Below are 21152 nucleotides of genomic sequence, written 5' to 3'. Positions count from 1 at the left end.
AGTAGTAGCCATCTCCTTACGATAGCCCACATAAGTTTCTTTCTCTTTTCAGCATTCCTCTTTCGAGTTTTGTAAGGTGATCAACTTCTCCAGAATTGATTTAATTGAGTCGTCACTTACAAGCGAGTCCGTTTAATCTCAACGAGACGTCCTTGATATAACTTCTAAGATAAAATGATCCAATCAAATATTCGGCACCACTACTGAACTGTTCTTTAAGAGAATATTTATTCGAGCACATCTGCAAACAATAATATCAGCATACAATAGCATTTCATTCCATGGAAAGGGGTCTTATCTAGCTTCACCTCCGCAGACCAGGATCAGCTGGTTAACTGCAGAAGTTTCACCGGACAAGAGCCCCGCTTCCCCTGGGACCACAGTCTTTATCTATTTTTCTTAACATTTTGGGATGGGCTGTCCCTCTCTGGTAGGTTTTATGGTAAACGTCTGTTTTATATCGGAATACTCCTTTCGGTGTCCGTGCGAGTGTGTTATCTTCTTCTTCTGACCCCCCGGTCGTTTGTCATGGTGGGAGTGTTTGGACACTCTCTCTGCAACGGTATCCTGAACCGCCTAGCACGACGTTAGACACACACACATTCAGGTCTGTAAGTTCTATGTCCTTATCAGGATCGCTTGTGTAAACATCACTGTTGCCAGGCCCACAGACTCCCATGACTTGGGATTCGATTAACAAGTTTAAAATACAATATTGAAGAATAGACTTATCATTAATCATTAGTTATGAGTATAGGAAAATAGGATATCATAACAGCAGGTACAAAATGGTTGTTAGTACATAGGTAAAAATAAGCAATCTACAGGCGGTTTGAACCACAACACCCTCTCCCAGTCAGGAGCCCCTTCCCCCCACGTCGCTCAAAAGCAGAACCTCTCTTTTATGGTTCTGTGAGCCTTCAACTGATCTCAGTCACATATTATTTAAATGAACACACAGTATTTAATACAAATCCCTAACAGTATCCTTCCTTCTGTCTTCGCTCTTCTGTCTTCTCTCTTTTCTCTCCAAAAACCATGGTTAATAATATACCACATGCCGAGGGACAGGCATAGGATAGCTGCAAGTTCCTCCATTCTGCTATTGTTGTTGCTGTGTTGTGTCTCGTGAAAATATACGTCACCACCATGGCGCGCTGTTATGACACGTAACTCCGCCTACTATCTCCTACTCCTCCTACTCGATCCTGGTCTCTCGTGTATAGTGGAAAAGCGCCAGTACCCAGAACTGTTCAAAAGCGGGCCGAAGCGAACTGAGCCGAGCCGTGCCAGGCCGGTCAATGGAAAAAGGCCATTAGGCATGTTGAAGGGTAGGCCTAGATGGCGTTGCCTTGAGGAATATAAAGGAAGACTGAAATACAATCATTAACATCAGTTCCCTTTAAATCTTGAATTAAACTCATTTTCTTGCCTGATAACAACATTGTTAATTTTATTACGAGCCTCAGCCACGTTCACTTCGCATGAATTACAGTAGGTAGTGCGGCTCACATGCCTGTAATAACTCCGCATAACCAGTAGGTAATGTGCGTACGTAAAGTCAATACCTGACGTAGAGCTACGATCGTTTCCACGATCAAATCGACTCACGTTGAAATTGTATAAATCACTACTTTGACGTGGTTTTCTACGTACGACACGGGTAAGATCAAATTTGATCCAAAGTACTTTCTATAAATGAGACCCCTGGATGTGGTCATGTAAAAGATCGTAGTCGTACTCATCATAGACGGTACACTACACTGTATTGGAGGGTGCTCGAATCACCCCCGAATCCTTATATTAATAAATGTGAATGGATGGACACCATTCTTCCTAATGTGGGGAAATGTTTTGCAGATTCTTTGCCAAAATAGTGTTTTTGGGGCTTGATTTTACTATAAAGGTTTTTTAAGGTGGACTGATTTGGGGGGTGTAATCTGTGGGTGGTGTGTCACGGAGTTGCACTACCTTGTTGTTGCAGCTTTATGATGGTAGCCCCAAACATCCTTCGGGTTGGCAGTCAGGAGAACATCTTATACCTGGAGAGCGACATGCAAGGACAGGTGACCATCAGTGTGAGACGTTATCTTGAAAGATCGACGCTATATGAAGCAAAAGAAACACTTGTCGGGAACCAGGCCCTGCATAGAATAAAGGTAAATATTTTTTAATTTCTCAAACATTTCATACAATTCTCTGACACTTCTCTGACATGATGTGCTGTGCCTCTCTCTCTCTCTCTCTCTCTCTCTCTCTCTCTCTCTCTCTCTCTCTCTCTCTCTCTCTCTCTCTCTCTCTCTCTCTCTCTCTCTCTCTCTCTCTCTCTCTCTCTCTCTCTCTCTCTCTCTCGCTCTCTCTCTTCGCAGCTTAATCCAAACGATTTCAGTGACAATGTAAAGGGTAATCGGTTTGTGGTTGTAAAAGCACAAATCAGTGGCCAAGTGCTGAAGACAGTTGTTTTGTTGTCCTTCCAGTCTGGTTACATCTTCCTACAAACAGATAAACCCATCTATAACCCTGGAGAAGATCGTAAGTGAGCAAAGATACCAAACCTACTGGATATCTAGTGCACCACATTCAGCATGCTTCATCTATTGATATCAAAATACTTCATACTTTATACAAGACTTGTTATAAGCATGTATTACTGCATCATTGTATCAGTTATTCAGTTATGAAGAGGCCGATATAATAATAATAATAATAATAATAATAACTTTTATTTGTATAGCACTTTTCCTGCAAACGTTGCAGCTCAAAGTGCTTTAATCATTATATAATCATAATTTACTTATTTAGTCATTTAAAGGCAATATTAAAAGGATGGATTTTTAGTCTTGACTTGAAAATATTTGCTGAGATTGCAACCCTAATGTAAACTGGCAGTGCATTCCACAATTTGGGTGCATAAAATGAGAATGCAGCCTCTCTATATCTCTTCTTTTGTACGTACACAGAGAAAGCCAGCATCAGAAGATCTGAGAGCTCTATGTGTTATATGTGTCTATATGTTAGACTATCACAATTAGTGATAAATAAGTCACAAAATGAAAAAAATAAGTAATCTTATTTTGCCCTTTTCAGTACAGTACAGGGTATTTGTCACAAACCTTGAGGCAAAGGCAATGGATGGAGTTATTAGTGTCACTTTAAAGGTAAGAATCGTATAATTAGCATTAGGACAGCCGTGTCTATTTCACCTACTCTTAGACCCCCTCTTTAGAATTGAAATCTGCTACCCAAAAATCACTCGTCATGAAAGGAGGGTCCTGAAATTAACCCTAACCCAAACCCCACCATGGCCGTTGTAGTGTTAAGCAATACATTGAAGTTTAATGTCATATTCTGTTTTTTTGTTCATTCATCATCATTAAAATGTTTATTTCATTCTCTGCTCTGCAACAGAACTCTGATGGCATTTTAATCTCACAGACCCCAATGGGTCTAAAAGTCATGTCTGGACACCATACCGGCACATTTACACTCCCAGATATAGTCAAGTAAGATGAATCGCTCTATATTTAGCCCAGGTGTGTGTGTGTGTGTCTGTGCGCGCGCATGGGTGCATGCGTGCGTGCGTCTGTGGTGCGCAAAGGGGTTACACAGCCTTAGCACACTTCATTCTTATCTATTATATTACGTATCTTTTAATGTTTTCTTGTGTTCTATGTTCAACAGGGACGGAACGTGGACCCTGGAGGCGGAACTACAGGGTGAAACTAACAAGGTCTTCAACACCACATTTGATGTGAAGAAGCATGGTGAGACCATCAAAAATCTCATTAATCTCACTCACCTGCTTCTTTGATGATCTTTGTCTTAACACACTATGTCATTTGACTGTTGTTATTGTTGTATCTAGTGTTGCCAACATTTGAGGTGTCCCTAAAATCAAACAAGAGGTTTTTCCATGTTGAAGACACAGAGCTTACAGTGGATATAGATGTCAAGTGAGTTTTTCCACGTTATTTAATAAAACAACAGATGCAAAATCATTGCTCATTAGATGTTATGAGATGAAATTATACCACAGATGGAAAAGTTGTTTATTTGCTATGACCCCTGTCACCTCTCTAACTAACACAGGATCTCTTATGCTATGAGCAACTGCCAAACACAGTAACCATAGTGATAATCAAATGGACATAATTAAATATTTTTCCCCCCCACACACATTGTTCTCTCAGGTACTTCGCTGCTCATGACGCTGCAGTCGAAGGCTATGCTTATGTCACCTTTGGATATGTGGAAGACAAAAGCCGCATCCAGTTCACCACCTCAATACAAAGACTTACATTACAGGTAAGAGGGTTTTATGTTTATTTGAAGCCTCTTCTAAACTGCCTATGAACATCAAAAGGTTGCAACACTGGTATAAAAGAGAAACACTTAAATAAATTGAATTTGTGATCAAATATAATTGATGGAAATGGTTTAGACAGAATACTGCTGTATTGCCAATGTACTAGGCCTTGCCCTTAGAGGCAGGTTGTGGAAATTTCCTGAGTACTGTTGCTGTATTGTTGCTGGGCAAGACGGGATTCCAAGGTTGGAAGTAGACGGTGGGAAACAGTGCTTGTGACACCTGTTATTGACACAGTATGTTCCAACCGTAAACATCACTAAAGTTAGCAAGAGAAAGCTAGCTAATGTTAATGTCAACAAGACAACTGTTGGCCGCCAGTGAAATGATGGTAATGTTATTGTTAGTGTCCAGTGTCCACCATGTTTACAGTGTAGTTTGTAAATACTTTTAATTGACCGTTAATTAACAGATTTCTAGAGCTTATTTATGAATGCACCCCTCATTTATATATATTATTTTTGTTTTTATTTATGTTCAAATGTTATGTTCAGATATTATACACTGTGTTCAGAGACTCGAGATAACATGTATAACAATACAGCTGTGTTGACGGTGAAAACCTGTGTAGGCCTACTTTTTGTTCCACACAGAAAATAGATCAAGAATCGATAAGGGAATTGATAAAGAATTAACCGATAAGCAGAATCGATAATTGATATCGATAATATCAGTATCAACAATAACCTCTCCAATCAAATAAATTCCCTAATAATGCATCATGTCACAAAGCAAATGTCATCTCAAACTGGTTTCATGAACATGACAATGAGTTCAGAGTTCTTCAGTGGCCCTCCCATTCACTGGTTGTGATACCACCTGTTATAGGAACACAGTCAAATACTGAGCTACTGAGATGCTAACCCGCGGATTGTCTGGTTGACGCGCCGTGCGTTCTAGTTTAAGTGTTGCTGCTTGTTATACAGGATCCATAGTCGTTGATTTGCAGTATAGTCAACATTTATTGCTTGAATATGTGCCATCAATTGCTTACTCACATGTACAGAAATAACAATAAACAAACTCAGCGCCAAAAGCGGTCAAACCTATTTGCCCTTCCGGGGTCAACACCTGACAATAACAACAAAGGTGCTACCTTGTATACCTGCCTCAGGTATTGTGACAGCGCCACCCCATGCCCACACAGTGATATACATGTACGTATCACAGGACCATATCTGGCTCCTACACCACCTTGTGGGATGTGGTAGATCGGGAGATTCACAGCTTGAAAGTGCACCTGAAAGATCTGCAGGAATTACGTTTACATTTTACATTACATTGTTGGCATTTAGCAGACACCTTTATCCAAAGCGACTTCAAAGCGATCATCTATCCATCAGTCATCGCAAGAAAAGTAATCTCTGCTGGGGCCAGAAACCATTGGCAATGATACAATCATGTTATCATGGCCCATAATATTAAAGGAATGTTTCCAACATCTTGTGGAATCAATGCCCAGAAGAATTTAGGCTGTTTTGAGAGCAAAGGGAGGACCTAACTTATATTAGTTTAGTGTTCCTAATAAAGTGTTCGGTGAGTGTATATTGTGATTCAAAACCTTTGACTCTTAGTCTCATCTTTGCTAAAACACTACAGTGGAGGATTTCCACAACAAATTCCAATTCAGTAATTCATAAAAGGTCATTAATTGTCAATACATAAAAACAATCTGTGTATACTTTATGCTCCAATAATCAGCAAACCAACTCTATGTCTTCTTAATGTTGGAATTTGGAGTTGAATTGGAGTTTCAAAACACTTCCTGAATCGATGGAATTGAAAAGGAATTCGCCCCAACCCTGATTGACATTTAACATCTTGTTGATTTGATTTTAGAATGGGAGAGCCACAGCTAAACTGACTACAGCTGACATTGAAACAACAATTGTCAAACAACAAGAAACACAGAAAAAGAAAAACGTCCGTGCTATTCTTGGACGCTCCATCTATGCAAGAGCTACTGTCTTCACCAGCACAGGTGGGTAAATACTATACATGGATGTACACACACCCATATGTAATATTCATGACATATGAATATGTTTAATTATCAATATCATTTAAGTTACATTTTATGTCAGGCACAGGTTGGGTCATCTTAATAACAATGCCTAGCAGGAGGTCCTTGATGGACGCCTGTAGTTGCCATGGTAACAGTGTGACAGTTGGTTTTAGGGATCCGATAGAGGACGGTTGAAAGACATACAATAAAGAGTTGAAGACGTTGCTCCGTGGTCCTGCAATTTATATAAAGTATAAATATTTCACCATATACACTCACACACGCACATGCACACGCACGCACGCACACACACACACACATACACACACACACACACACACACACACACACACACACACACACACACACACACACACACAAAGTGTCCAAAACATATTTTTACACCTTTAACTGCATTAATGAAGGCGGTTACAAAGGGTGTGCTTAGGTGTTTTAGTGGTTTGCCCTGTCACAGAGTTATTAATAAGATTAACCTTATACTCTCCTTGTCTCTGTCTGTGTCTCTAGGCAGTGATATCGTCACAGGAGAGCTCACAGGCATCAAAGTGGTTGAATCTCCGTACATCATTCAGTTCACCCAATCTTCCATGTATTTCAAACCAGGCATGCCATTCAGTCTTTATGTGAGTCCTATGGTGGCACAGTACACAGGTCAATATTAATATTGAGGATGCTTAAGTTGGCTAGCTGAGCAGTGATGAGTATATGAACAAGTAAATTCTCAAATCTCAAATAACTAATATAACCCCCCCCCCACCCCCTCTCTCACTCTGTCTCTCCTCCCCCCTTTCTCTCTCTCCCTCTAGGTGTACTTGACAGACACATCTGGGTCCCCTGTGGAGGGCATTGACATTGAGCATGGCAACCTGAAACAGAAGACAGATGGATATGGAATAGTTGTTATCGATATCAACACTGTACAAACCGACCTAAGTAAACAAGTAGAAGTAAAAACAGCGGATCTTAATTTGAAACCCAGTCACCAGGCAGTGAAGGTGATCACACTTGAAGTATTTGAGACAAAGAGAATCAAAGAGTACCTCCACCTTTCTGTCAACAAACGTGTTATTAAAAAGGATGAAGGTCTCAGAGTTACCCTCCACACCCGGCACGCAGACCAGAAGAACCTTTTCCGAGACGGTTTCATTTCATACATGGTAAAACAATGATTCATTATCATTTTTTGCATATCTTAACAGCCTGTGGGTGAAAAGTATGGGTTGTACATGTTCTCTTACATGTTCTTGAGCCTGGCTGGAGTGCTGTACCAGATTTGCAGGGTTTGCACTTTAGAGACTATTCCTTTGTTTCCATTACAGTTTTTTTTAGTCTCTAAGTCGCAGTGTTCAATACTGAAGTCACAGTCACAACTCTTCATACAGTCTGCATTACTAACATGCATGTTGGCCAATCACTTCATTCATGTCTCAAAAGAAGCTCGTTTAACCATACACTGGCAACAATGTTCACTCAGAAAACATACACAGTCATTCATAACATTCTGACTTACAAAACACTAACAAGAGGTAGCATTACATAGTTTGAATGATTTTCACAAGAATGAATATTTCATTATAAAAAGGGTTTGATTTATATAATATATATATAATCATAGACAGAATAGTTGACTGTACAACTGTAAAGCAACAAGAATTAATCAGAAATGCCGTAATTTGCTTCTATCCTTTAGTGTATTTATTTTTTTCAGTATCTTTGCAGAAAGTAAGTTACGGTACATTTACTTCAAAGTACACTACATTTACTTGTGTAAAATGAAAAGTGGAAAATAAAGTGGAAGATGCAAAGCTCAAACAAAAAAGAAAAACAGAAATTCCAGGGCTACAATACAATAGCAATCACAAAACATTTCTCACTCCTGAGGGTTTTCGTCCACCCTCTGGTCTGCATCTGGTCACATCTAATGTCTTCCCTGGCAATTAATTTAGTCTATTTCATTTCATTGTATATATTCTGCAAATATTTTCTAGACATTTCAATATGATTACTGCAAATAGTGAAAATTGCTCATCCGTTATCAGACTTTGCTGAGGTGCTGGAACTATCAATATATAGAGTATCAATAGAGTGCAAAATAACAGCATCTGCACACTCAAACACTGTGCAAAAAAACTGTTTATTGCAACCTTTCGGTATATATGATAGAAATATGATTACTGTAAAAATGCACCAAATCATTTTGAATGTGTTCTTCACAGTTTTGAACACAGTATGTTACGTAACATTGGAAACATTTTTTGTAAATACATAGTGTTTTGTAGGTGGGGGAGCTTGAATGAGAGAAGTGTTATGGATTTTGGAGAACGTGGTCATTGAATGCATTCTGTATGAAAGCAGCAATGCACAAATCACAGAGTCAGAGTCACAGTTTGGTCCACATAGACTTCTGCTTCGCTGACTGTATGAAGAGTTGTGACTCTGTGACTTCAGTATTGAACACTGCGACTTAGCGACCGTAAAAAAAACTGTAATATATGTGCTCAGTGTAACCCTCCTCTCCTCCCATTGTAAATGTTTTATCAGGTGGTCAGCAAAGGGAAAATTATCGAGGTTGGTAGATGGCTGACAGGCCGTAATCAGCTCATCGAAAAGACCTTGAGAGTATCTCCAGACATGCTGCCCTCCTTCCGCCTGCTATGTTTCTACACGATGCCAGGTCAGATTAAGGAGGTTGTAGCTGATTCCATATGGGTGGATGTGGAAGACGAGTGTATGGGAAAGGTAACCCTGGATCCCGTGGCTTTATACATTTAGACAATTATTATTGAAAGTGTTTTCTCAGGACCTTGTGCTAACCTTCAACCTTCTTAATGCTCTTTACATCTGTTCATGTCTGATTTTCAGCTTGAATTGTCAATAGAGAAAGGTAATACGCGCCAAGTATACAAACCAAAGGAAGTGTTTACTGTGGTGGTAAACGGTGACCCAGGTGCCAAAGTTGGCCTGGTGGTTGTCGACAAGGCTGCATATGCGCTGAGCAAAGAGGGAATTCTCACCCAGAACAAGGTATTCTGCAGGTTGAGAAGAGCAGAAGTACCACAATTATGTATGTACAATTGTGGTACTTAAAACCTTTATTTGACTTAATAACAGCTTTTGCGTATAAGACCTTTATTTTTACTTTACCCGAGTGTCATTTTACTTGAACTTAACTCTCCTCTACTTTGCTTTAAGTTTTGACATCCCCTGTCTCTCTCTGTCCCTCTTTCAGATCTGGGATGAGGTGGAGAGGGGTGACATAGGTTGCACAAGGGGAGGAGGGAAAAACAATATGGCTATCTTCTCCGATGCTGGCCTCCTTTTCAAGTCCAATCTCGAAAAAACACCACCTAGACAGAGTATGAGCTACGCAGACTAAATGATATTCTGTTACACATAGTATTGAATCAACAATGTACTACAGTCATTTAGAGTGATGAGTGAGTAGACATGTAAGCTTGGGATGACAAATCAATTGTGACAGGGTCTGGTGAAAAAGTTCTCAAGTTGGGCAAGTTTTTCAGTTTTTTCCAGATTATGAAACTGCAGATTGTAAGCTTTCAAATGATGTGTCATGCATTGAAATCAGTTGAATCAATCATTGAACACAAATAGTTGAAGAAGATATGCTTATTTGAATGTTGGTACAGCTCAAATCAAATACCGGAGAAAGTCGCTCTGAATCACACACGCATAACAGCTGCTAGAAGCTAGTAGCTAAAAAGTAACATCACTATGAACATCTAACTGCATGTTTAGCACATCACAACATGCTGATAGGACATCAACATTCTAAAAACACATAACTACACATAATTGGATGATCACACAGATCACACATGTCCTAAAACATAAGTTTGTTTACAATCCATGTATCATTTACCCAGTAGCCTATGGTAGACGATACAGTGTGGTATTCTGTAGTAAGAAAGTAGTTCGTAAAAGAATGAGACCGGGAGACACGCTGCTGCTGTTCAATTCGCCATTTATTCAACTCCCGTTCTTTACCTCCGGAAGTGCATACATCACTTCCGTCACTGCATACATCACTTGTATACTAGCGCCCACTGGCGGTATAAACAGGACACAACATTTCCCCCTTTCTTAAAGGAATTACAGTCAGTACAATTGAAATAAAATGAAAACTAAGGAAATGAAAATGAATGAATCAGCAGAATGAATAACAACAATAAACAGTTTATGACAGTGAAACATGAAATGAACATTCACTTTTGTCATTGCATTGTAGGACCTTTTTGTACTAAGTTAGAACCGTGTTCTATCCTACCCTTTTAGTACGTTCTCTACGGCACAAAGTCTACCAGCCACCTAGGTGGGTTTCTGACTCTCAGGTTCCTTCTTGGACCTGGTTCATTAAACACATTCTCTGTCTCAGGCACCGTGAACTCCTCTAGCTCAATCTCCTTTTCACCACTGGTGCCAGACAGAGCATCCTTGGGGAAGCGTGTAAGCTTGGATGCATTCCATTTTCGACCATCACTGAGCCGGTATGTATTCTGTCCTGCTTTACTAACTACTGTCAGCGGTTCTGTGAATCTTGATGATCCCTTTTTTACATGCTCCGGTCTGCGGACACGTACGGTGTCATTCACTTGGAACATGGGCACTTTCGCTCCCCTCATTCTGTCTGTGTACTCCTTACTCTCCTGTTGCTTGCGTCTCACTGTCTCCTGCACTTTCTCATGTGACTTAATTTGTTGTGAGACAGGGAGGACATTTAGTTTTGTATGCATCTTTCTGTTCCTCAGCAACTCAAAGGGAGTAGCTCCTGTAGTAGCATGCGGCGTAGCGCGATAGTTCAGTAAGAACTCTGTTACTGCATGTTTCCATGGCTTGTGCATTCTCTCAGCCGTCTGAATACACTCTTTGAGAACTCGATTAAATCTCTCAATAGCCCCGTTGGCTCTTGGATAATAAACACTGGAACGCAGGTGCTTTATCTCTCTCTCTCCCAGAAAGCTTGCAAAAGCATGGGAGGTAAACTGACATCCGTTGTCAGAGACCAGGAAGGAAGGGTTACCTTCACGACTAAACACTGTAGTCAAGAAGCTAATAACCGCCTCTGTAGTTACAGTAGAGACAAACGCCACCTCTGGCCACTTACTGTAATAGTCTGTGAGTGTAATAGCATAACGGCAGTCCCATGTCGCACAGTCAAAGGGACCAACAATGTCAATGGCCACCTTCTCCCATGGTCCACCTGGCAGTTCCACTGGGGTAAGTGGTGCAGGCGCAGTTTTGGCTGTTTTGTCATTGTATTGACAGGGTACACATGAGCCTACTAATGTCTGGACACATCTGTCCATTTGCGGCCACCAATATAGCTCTCGTAGTCTCTGTTTAGTACGCACTATTCCCTGATGCGCTTCATGAGCTAAATTTACAACTTTAGACCGTAGTGTAGTAGGAACCATCACACGGTCGGGGCCTCTCATGACAAGTAGTTCATCCACAGCCAGTTCATCTCTCACTCTAAAATATGGAGCAAGTTCCTTTGTCACATTCTTACTGCATTTTGGCCAACCTTTCTGTATCTGCTGTCTCAGTTGAGTCAGTTCAGGACAGGCCTCACAGGCAGCAGTGAACTCGGTCACAGATATGGCATGTGATGAACCTGTGAACACAGTAGCCCACCATGTCTGGCTCCTCCTCCACCTCTCCTGTCGAAGGCAGAGGGAGTCTGGACAAGCAGTCAGCAGTCACATTACGTTTCCCTGGATGGTAAGTGACATCATAAGTAAAGCATAGTAGACGTGCAGACCATCTCGCTATTCTCAGACCTGCGCGACCCGTACCCCTGGAAGTGAGTAGGGTTGTCAACGCTTGGTGGTCTGTGCGTAGGACAAAACGATGTCCCCACAGGTAGGTTCTCCACCTTTCCACCGCCCAAACGCATGCCAGCGCCTCACGCTCGACGGTAGAGTACTTTCTCTCTGCAGGAGAAAGTGTCCTGGACGCAAAAGCTATGGTTCTTTCTGTATTGTCTGGGTGAATCTGGCTCATTACAGCCCCCAATCCATAGTTAGAAGCATCGGTAGTGACATAAGTAGGTAACTCAGGATCATATAATGCTAAGGTAGGACTCTCAGTAATCAGTCTCTTAACCTCAGTAAAACTGGACTCTGCATCCGCTGTCCATTCAAACTTAGTGTCAGTAGATTCCCTGAGTGTAGCACGTAGCGGTTCCACCACAGTGGAGAAGTCAGGTATGAATTTACTATACCACGATGCAAGTCCTAGGAAGGACCGCAGGGAGGATGTGTCGTGCGGGGCAGGCGCGTTCGCCACAGCACTGACCCCGTCTTGGTCAGGATGAAGACCATCTTTGGACACAGTGTGGCCCAGGAAGCGCAGAGCTTTCTGGTTGAACTTACACTTGTGCATGTTCAGTTTAAGTCCCACTTCATTTAGAGCATGTAGCACTCTCCGTAGGCTGACATCGTGATCCTGCTGTGTGATGCCGTAGCAGATCACATCATCCAGGTAGGCCTGTACGCCTGGCAGGCCTGTCAGTACAGTCGACATCATTTTCTGAAAAGCTGAAGGAGCAGAAGCGAGGCCAAATGGCACTCGGCAGAAACGAAAGAGACCCTCATGCGTGATAAACGCAGTTAAATCACGGCTATCTGGATGCAATGGCAACTGGTGATAAGCAGATGCTAAGTCTATAGTAGAAAAGACTGTGGCTCCACGGAGCTCAGCGAACAGTTCATCCATGTGCGGTAAGGGATGACAGTCACTGATGATTGCCTTATTAGGTTCTCTGAGGTCAACACACAGGCGAGGCTTTCCTCCCCCCTTTCTCTGGGTCACAACTATAGGGGAAACCCATGGAGATGCGTCTATACGTTCTATAACGCCTTTTTCTTGTAGATCTGCGAGCTCATCGGTCACAGCCTGCCTCACTGAGAACGGAAGCCTCCTCAGTTTCTGCTGTACTGGCACAGCATCTGGTTTAACCTGTATTTTGTGCATAAAACCTTTTGCACACCCTAACTCCTGTACTAGAACCTCTGGTTCGGTCTGTGGAGTGGTACTCTGTACAGTAGGTGCTCGGAGCACAGTAGGAGAGCTAGCAGAGCGAACAGTAATAATTTTGTTACCCTCAATGCACATCTGCAATGCTACAAATAAATCTAGTCCCAGCAATGCATTTCCTGATTCAACCACTATCAATGAACCTGTAACTGAATGTCCATTATGAACAACTGTAGCATGCATGCAACCTTTAACAGGAATTTTCTCTCTGGAGTAAGTAATCAGATTCACTGTAGGCTCAGCAAGGACACATGTATGGAAAAGTGTCTGGTAAGTACTCTCTGGAATAATAGAAACAGATGAGCCTGTATCCACTATCAGCTCAACATCATGGGAATGATAATTTGCATCAACTCGTACAGTACACATAATTTTATCATTCACGACGGCCCCCTGCATGTAAAGCACAGTAACGTCATTCACCATTACCTCACGCACCTCTTTTTGAGCCGATCTACACACCTTGGAAAAATGTCCAACTTTTCCGCATGTATTGCAAGTGACCTTAACCGCCGGGCATGTAGGCTTGTTAGCTAAGTGTCCTGTGGATCCGCATCGGAAGCAGGCTCGCTGATTCCCAGTTGTAGCTGGCTGGCTGTAGACCGTGGCAGGTGCAGTCGTCGTCGGATCTTTCTTCTTGCCCTTGTCGAACCTCCTCCTCGTCGGCTGTTTCTCGATGGCTCTCACCGAAGCTGTAGCTCCAGAGAGAACGTTGGAGTTCCGTAGTCCAGCCTCGATTTGTAAGGCCATTGAAGTAGCTTTGTCCAGAGACAAGTCCGATTCAAGCAAAAGTCTGTCTCGTATGCGTGTATTAGCAACACGCTCAATCAGTTGATCACGAATCATTTGTTCCTCCATGACGCCAAATTCACAAGCTGCAGCTAGCTCGCGTAATGAAGCAAGGAACTGATTAACCGTCTCGTCAGGACCCTGAGCTCTCTGTCGAAATTTGTGACGTTCAGCAATCACATTCACCTTAGGAACAAAGTACTTTTTCAGTCCATCCACGGCAGAAGTGTAGGTAACACCCGTATCCTTTAGAGTGTAGAACAGTCTTTGTCCTTCGGTCCCAAGTGCATGGAGAAGAATCGCGCGCTTTCTTTCCTCCGGCCATTGTTCTCCGGTAGCATCAATTACTAGCATGTAATTTTCAAACATTCTCAACCAAGTAGGAAAAGAAATAGCAGGTTCGCCTGGCACAGGCATGAACGGTGTAGGTAAGGGTACGGAAATAGCCATCCTCGTCGCCAAAAATGTGGTATTCTGTAGTAAGAAAGTAGTTCGTAAAAGAATGAGACCGGGAGACACGCTGCTGCTGTTCAATTCGCCATTTATTCAACTCCCGTTCTTTACCTCCGGAAGTGCATACATCACTTCCGTCACTGCATACATCACTTGTATACTAGCGCCCACTGGCGGTATAAACAGGACACAACATACAGTGAATCCAATTCCAAGTATTTAGTGATCCTTAAACTGGTGTTTGTTATATCAAATGGTCACTTCAACACTTAAACTTTCGTAAAATGCAAACAAATGGAAAACACTCATTTGCGCGACCTTTTCACCAGATCGTGTCACAATTATGGATAGAGAATCAAAACCCTGTAGATTCATCATCATACCTCTCATAATATATATATTTTCTGTAATCAAGATTAGGCCGTTGTTACTTTATTACATTCAGTTTCTTTGGAAATGCCTCTTAGGTGTCAGCTGTAATGTAGAGACACCGAGAAGGAAGCGACGCGCAGAGTCTTTACAGCAGGCCAAAGAGGAACTTGGTAAGTGAGCATGGGCTAAAAGAAGACAGAAAATCTCTTATTCACAGAACACGTGTTTTGTGTTTGTGTTAAGTTACAGTATTTTTACTGTGATGTGATGTTTTTCCCAAAGCAAAGAGGTATGCGGAGGGTACTCTGGAGAAGCGATGCTGTCGTGATGGTTTGATGAACTTTCCTTTGGATTACTCGTGTGAGAAGCGCTCTACTTTCATCACCGAGGGACAGACGTGTGTGGATACCTTCCTACGCTGCTGTCGAGGGATCCAGGAAGATAAGAAGCGCTTCAGCACCACAGAACTGGTCCATGCTCGCTGTAAGGGCATTCTCTCAGTTTGCATTCACTCTTCCACCCCCCTCTCTCGCATTCTCTGTCACACATACTGTATACAGCACATGTTATACTGTACTAGCTGTGTGATGAAGTCATACCTGGTCTTTCCCTTTTTCTTGAAGCTGATGAGGAAACATACATAGAGGAAGACATCCATCCCCGCTCCAAATTTGCAGTCAGCTGGATGTGGTCCACCATAACACTGAGTGGCAAGACCAATGATCTAGGGTAATAAAACAATGTTTTTAATAATGGGCCATTGTCAACTTCTAACAAGGGAATCTTGTAGATATTCCCAATCCAAGCAATCTTCATTCACAGGCATATGCATCTGTCATAGTTGCTATCAAGATACTGTATGATGCATCTACTCATAATGGGCTTGTAGTCTGGCTTTCCTTGAGAGCTTTTGAGTAACTTTCCTCTGTATCATGCTGATCCCACTAAAGCTACACCTTATATCTCAGATTACATGTGGACATTGACATTACTCTCACATTCTGGCTGACTTGTATCTATTTCTATCAGCTTTGTTAAATTTACAAATGATAAAGATGTTCTGCGAGACTCCATCACATCGTGGCTGGTTCTGGGTACCAGCACCTCAAACACCAGAGGTAGGTGACTCCAATTGCCTCCTGTCTTTAGTGACCATCATCAAATACCTGTTGCCTAATGTTTTTATCTATAGTATATGCCATTTAGCAGCTCTTTTGTCACCTAAAGTGATTTACATACATTTTGTGTTAATATGGTTGCAGTGGGAATGGAAACCACCAGCATGCATGCTCCATGTTCCATGCTCCATGCTCCATGTTCCCTGCTCCATGCTCCATGCTTAACCAGCAGTTCTTCCCTTTGCAGGAGTGTGTGTCGCAAAGCCTGTGGAAATGATCGTTGAAAAGAAGTTCTCTGTGGACCTACGCATGCCCTACGCTGTTGTGACCAGAGAGCGAGTGGAGATCAAAGTAGTTATAAACAACTATCTAGACGAAGATATTACTGAGGTAAACATCTTAAACTCAACTCTAGACAATGTATTAATGTAAAAACCTATGAATCCGTAGGTGGTCATTGATCTCTCTTTCCCTCCCCTTCAGCTCATTATGACAGTGAAGGGTAGTGAAGATCTCTGCCTCCCAAAGAGCGAAAAAGGAACATATAAACTGAGAGGCCTAGCTGTGGACAGGAATAGTCAGAAAGTATTATACGTCACAGTCATTCCTAAAAGGCCAGGCGAACACCATATCACTGTTAAGGTCTACAACTTTGATGGAGCCAAGGACGGTGTCGAGAAATCTCTCCGGGTTATGGTGAGGCTCAGACAGCCCACAGGCTGCACATCGCCCATTCTCACAGTTTGGTTAAGCATGCATAAAGTGCGTCTGTAACATACAGTATCTTTCTCTTTCTCTCTCTCTCTCTCCTCTATCTCTCTCTCCCTTTCTTTCTATGTGTTCTCATATTGCAGCCTGCAGGAGTGGAGGAATCCAAATTAAATAAAGTGATTTTGGAGCCTTCTGATAACATTTTTAATGGTGAGGTAGTAGACCCTCTTGGGTAACAACATGGCTAATTGTTTGTTGTAGAGCTATCTGGGACCTTGGCCTAAAAACACAACACATACTGAATTACTTTACTGTTGACATGATTTTTGTTGGTTGTTTGTGTTTTTGTTGCTCATTGCACAGGGAGGCAGATGGATGATGTTACAATCGATCTGCCGAACATGCTTCCAGACTTTAAGCCAACTAGTACCATCACACTACAAGGTAAACCTCAAGTCTCTACTTATCAACTTGTGTCTACGGGGGAAGCATGATGTAATATGCATGTGAAAAATATCTAAGTGCCAAAGACCTTTTTACATGCTTTTGGCAGTTTACAGTGATGTGAGATTCATGAAAATGCCACTCTGAAAATCAACAGTAGCTTAATACCCCATTCAAACTAAAATCTTCTCTGACTACTAGGGGACCGCCTGGCAAACACGGTGTGGAACTCTATTGGTGGTGCTGTCCTCAAAAAGCTTATTAGAATGCCAGGAGGCTGTGTAGAGCAGAACCTGGCTGCGATGACTCCCACGATCATTGCTGTACACTACATGGACAATGCCAATGCCTGGGAAGAGGTGGGGGTAGACAAGAGGGTGAAGGCTCTTAAATCTGCCCTGAGAGGTAAATTCAAAGAATCGACTGATTCATCGGCGCTTTCTGTATCTTCCCATTATCTCAAATAATCAAGCCTAAAACTGAAAATAACTGAAAATTGTCTGTTGTGTATCTTTGTTATATGTTTAGGGCTTTCATTATTCACAGACTATCTTGGGGTTCACAGAACATTGTCAGAAATCATAGGATTATTCTTATTTAATGCTAGGCCTACACTACAGTCATCTCGGAACCAATTCTGAGAACAAGGAAGTGAAAATGGATGATGGGAAGATGTCCACAAAGACTAATGTTTATGTCCCCCTAATGTTTTTTCTGAAGCACTCATTGAAGATACTGTTTTTACAATCTGACTTTCACAGAATGAGAAAACGAAGTTAGCTGTAGATGTTTTCGATCTTGTAATTTTGCTGGTGAGCAGTTTTGCCTGATAATTCTGGTTGAAATCACCGGCTCAATTTCGAGCATCACGTTGATAGAATCCCCTTACCCCAATTCAATACCGTTGTCAGATTCACGTATGGAGAGAATTTACCTATATCTTATTAGGTCTTATTGAAAGATACTCAGACCTCAATATCTCACTCTCCTCCTCTGTTATATCTGGTTCTATTTCTCGTCATCTTGCCTAATAACATCCTAAACAAATTCCAATACGTCCAGAACTCTGCTGCCTGTCTGCTCACCTCCACTCGCCGCCGTGACCACATCACCCCTGTCCTCCAAAACCTACACTTGCTCCCAGTCAAATACAGGATCCAATTCAAAATCCTACTCACCACTTACAAAGCCATCAACAATCTGGCCCCCTCCTACCTTGCCGACCTCGTCCCTTTCCACATCCCTCCCGTTGCCTCAGGTCTGACGACCAAACCACCCTCAAGACCACCAGGACCAAGCTCCGGACCTGGGGTGATGGGGCCTTTTCAGCCACAGCCCCGTCCCTCTGGAATGCCCTCCCCAACCACATCAGACAGGCCAACACTCTCCCAACATTTAAACAGGCCCTCAAAACCCACCACTTCAAGCTCGCCATCACCAGTTAACCCTCTCCCCCTCCCCTTCCCATGTGTCCCCAGCACTACCTTAATAAGGCCCCTATACTTTCTTTTATTTACCTTTTGTTTCTTTTCATTACTACTACTCGATCTTTTCAGTTTATAAAGCCTCTTTGAGTGTCTAGAAAAGCGCTACATAAGTCTAATATATTATTATTATTATTATTATTATTATTATTATTATTATTACCTTTCCTTCCTCAGGCTACCACAACCACCTTGTTTACAGAAGATCTGATGATACATATCCTACCTATCAGATAGAAAACAGACCAAGCACATGGTCAGTGCAGTAACATAATCAGATATGATATATATAAGTATGTATCTGTACGGAGGTATGCAATTCTTAACACTGTCTCTGTCTTTTGTCCCCAGGGTGACAGCATACACTGCCAAGGTGTTTGCCATGATGTATGAGTTTGAGAACGGTGTGGACATTGACAGAGTGTGCAAACCTTTAAATTTCCTCATCGGAAAACAGAACAGTGAAGGAAATTTCCAGGAGTTAGCTGCAATCTCAAGCCAGTGGCTTGCGGTAAGATTGTCTTCTATTCAAATGTATGCCCACTTTAAGACATAAAACAAGAAGCAAATGACAGTCAAAAGTGTATGGTTATTCATTTTGAATTGCAGTATTTCTAACTCTTGACACAGTGTTCTTGCTCTCCTTATACATAGGGCCAGCTTTCAAATGTTGGGGGAATTGATCTTACTGCTTTTGTTCTGATAGCCATGGACGAGGCTTATGGGATCTGTAAGGATGGAGTCAAGGTAAAATTAATGTCAGTGATTTTGATACAACGTTATGTAGCGTTTGGGTTTATTTTGACATTTTCAATAAAAAACATCCTTACCTCGTGTTACTGTTAGTATATTGCTACCCTGGTCTAATGTCCCTAATTTTCTTGTCATTCCTCACCTGCATCTGTCACTTGCAGGATCTGCATGGGGCCATGCAGAAGGCCGCGGACCAAATAAATAAGAAACTTCCCTCTCAGTCCAGTCCCTACACTGTGGCTATATCCTCCTATGCCCTGGCACGGTTTAACAAAGGATCTGAAATCGATCATGAAACGATCATGAAATCTAACCTTATTAAACACTTAGAGAGGACTAGGACAGGTAATTCGTGAATGTGATAAAACAATCGCCAGCTTTAATTCATTTTCATTTCCTATCTATCTGCATGTCTGAATTTCTGTCTACATACAGGTTTAGTTGCCTGTAGCACTGCAGTACATGTTTACCAGGCCTGTACCCCCTGTAATTGACTCTCCTCAAGGCACCCATTGGGGTGGAACTGATGACAAAGGAGTGGAGGCTACAGGATATGCACTTTTGGCCCTTGTGACACTTGGTGAGCTTCAGAAGGCAAAGCCTGTCAGTGACTGGCTTGTGGCCAGGGGCAGCAGAACTGGATCGTTTGGAAACACGCAGGTAACAACATTATGTTAACCCAAAACCACGCACAGGAAATCAAAACTAATCTGTTTTTTTAACTAGTTTCTCTCCTTTTTTCTCCCCTTCACGGCACCCCCCCCCCCTTCCCTGTGGATCTCTCCAGTGCACCATAGTAGTATTCCAGGCCCTTGCTCTGTACCGACAAAAGAGCCCCCCCCCCCCAGCAATGATATAAGTGTGAGCCTTTCTCTCACCAGTCCTGTCCGCACAGACAAAAGCAGCAAACTCACCTGGAAGTTAGACCAGAATTCCAACTTCCTGTCACGATCAGAAAGGGTGAGTTACATTGAATTATTGCACCATTATTATGTTTTACTCTCAAAACATGCAAAGGTAGTTTTGTTGCACACCAGTAGTTTTATTCATTATGCTCATGACTGTTGCAGATACCGCAGTTGACGAAATTCTCTTATGAGGCGAAGGGGACAGGGAGAGCAACATTGCTGGTGTGTGAGCCTTCCACATATCAGCTTCAAGCGGTGTACATTTTTGTACACAGGCGTGCTGAGTTCAGTTCATGTGGTACTGATTATGATGTTAACCCTAGCCCTGTCGTATTGATTATGTTAGTTTTCTCCCATTTATTGCAATGCTTTTATGTCAGAGAAATGTGAGTGAACTCTGTCACCCTCTTCATTATCCTGATCTCTCTAGGTCCTGTCAAAATACTATCGCATGATCCTAGAGGAGAAGTTAGTCTGCAATGGATTTAAGATGGACACTAAAATTGAAAAGCTTGGTATGTTTCAACTGTTTTTGAAGAACTGTTTTTAAAGAATCACTTTGCTTTTGTCCTCCTCTCTTAATTGCTCTTTGACAATATCAATTGATTTCATGAGATACCTATCAATATAGATTAGTGGCCCCGTCAAATAAACAAACAACAGACGATAGGA

At 42.0% G+C, this 21152-nt stretch overlaps 2 protein-coding genes and 1 long non-coding RNA gene across 3 annotated transcripts; all 3 read left to right on the top strand.

Moving 5' to 3' along the window:
• Window positions 1-1991: 1991 nt before the first annotated feature.
• LOC308172026 (venom factor-like) lies at window positions 1992-15795 on the top strand (the record flags this gene model as incomplete). Its single annotated transcript, XM_080546936.1, has 16 exons — window positions 1992-2076; window positions 2428-2532; window positions 3088-3158; window positions 3409-3503; window positions 3682-3764; window positions 3866-3953; window positions 4191-4305; window positions 6206-6347; window positions 6900-7015; window positions 7199-7549; window positions 8934-9131; window positions 9255-9416; window positions 9622-9748; window positions 15158-15232; window positions 15345-15545; window positions 15686-15795. The coding sequence occupies 16 exons, from the start codon at window positions 1992-1994 to the stop codon at window positions 15793-15795; spliced, it is 2124 nt and encodes a 707-aa protein (XP_080403062.1).
• A 339-nt stretch (window positions 15796-16134) lies between these two features.
• Window positions 16135-20039, top strand: LOC308171586 (complement C3-like). The gene is made up of 10 exons (XM_080546458.1): window positions 16135-16180; window positions 16428-16570; window positions 16664-16876; window positions 17035-17101; window positions 17255-17335; window positions 17537-17740; window positions 18997-19075; window positions 19171-19330; window positions 19474-19566; window positions 19734-20039. The coding sequence occupies exons 2-10, from the start codon at window positions 16454-16456 to the stop codon at window positions 19926-19928; spliced, it is 1209 nt and encodes a 402-aa protein (XP_080402584.1). The 5' UTR covers window positions 16135-16180; window positions 16428-16453; the 3' UTR covers window positions 19929-20039.
• A 41-nt stretch (window positions 20040-20080) lies between these two features.
• LOC308171589 lies at window positions 20081-20704 on the top strand. Its single transcript, XR_013937843.1, has 3 exons — window positions 20081-20232; window positions 20360-20532; window positions 20643-20704. It is a non-coding gene; the product is annotated as an uncharacterized lncRNA (long non-coding RNA).
• The last annotated feature ends 448 nt before the right edge of the window (window positions 20705-21152 follow it).

The sequence above is a fragment of the Nansenia antarctica genome, assembly GCF_963989245.1.
Source record: "Nansenia antarctica genome assembly, chromosome: 16".
In the NCBI taxonomy this organism is placed as follows: Eukaryota; Metazoa; Chordata; class Actinopteri; order Argentiniformes; family Microstomatidae; genus Nansenia; species Nansenia antarctica.
The sequence above is the reverse complement of the archived record's forward strand: the minus strand, read 5'-3'. Positions and strand labels throughout refer to the sequence as shown.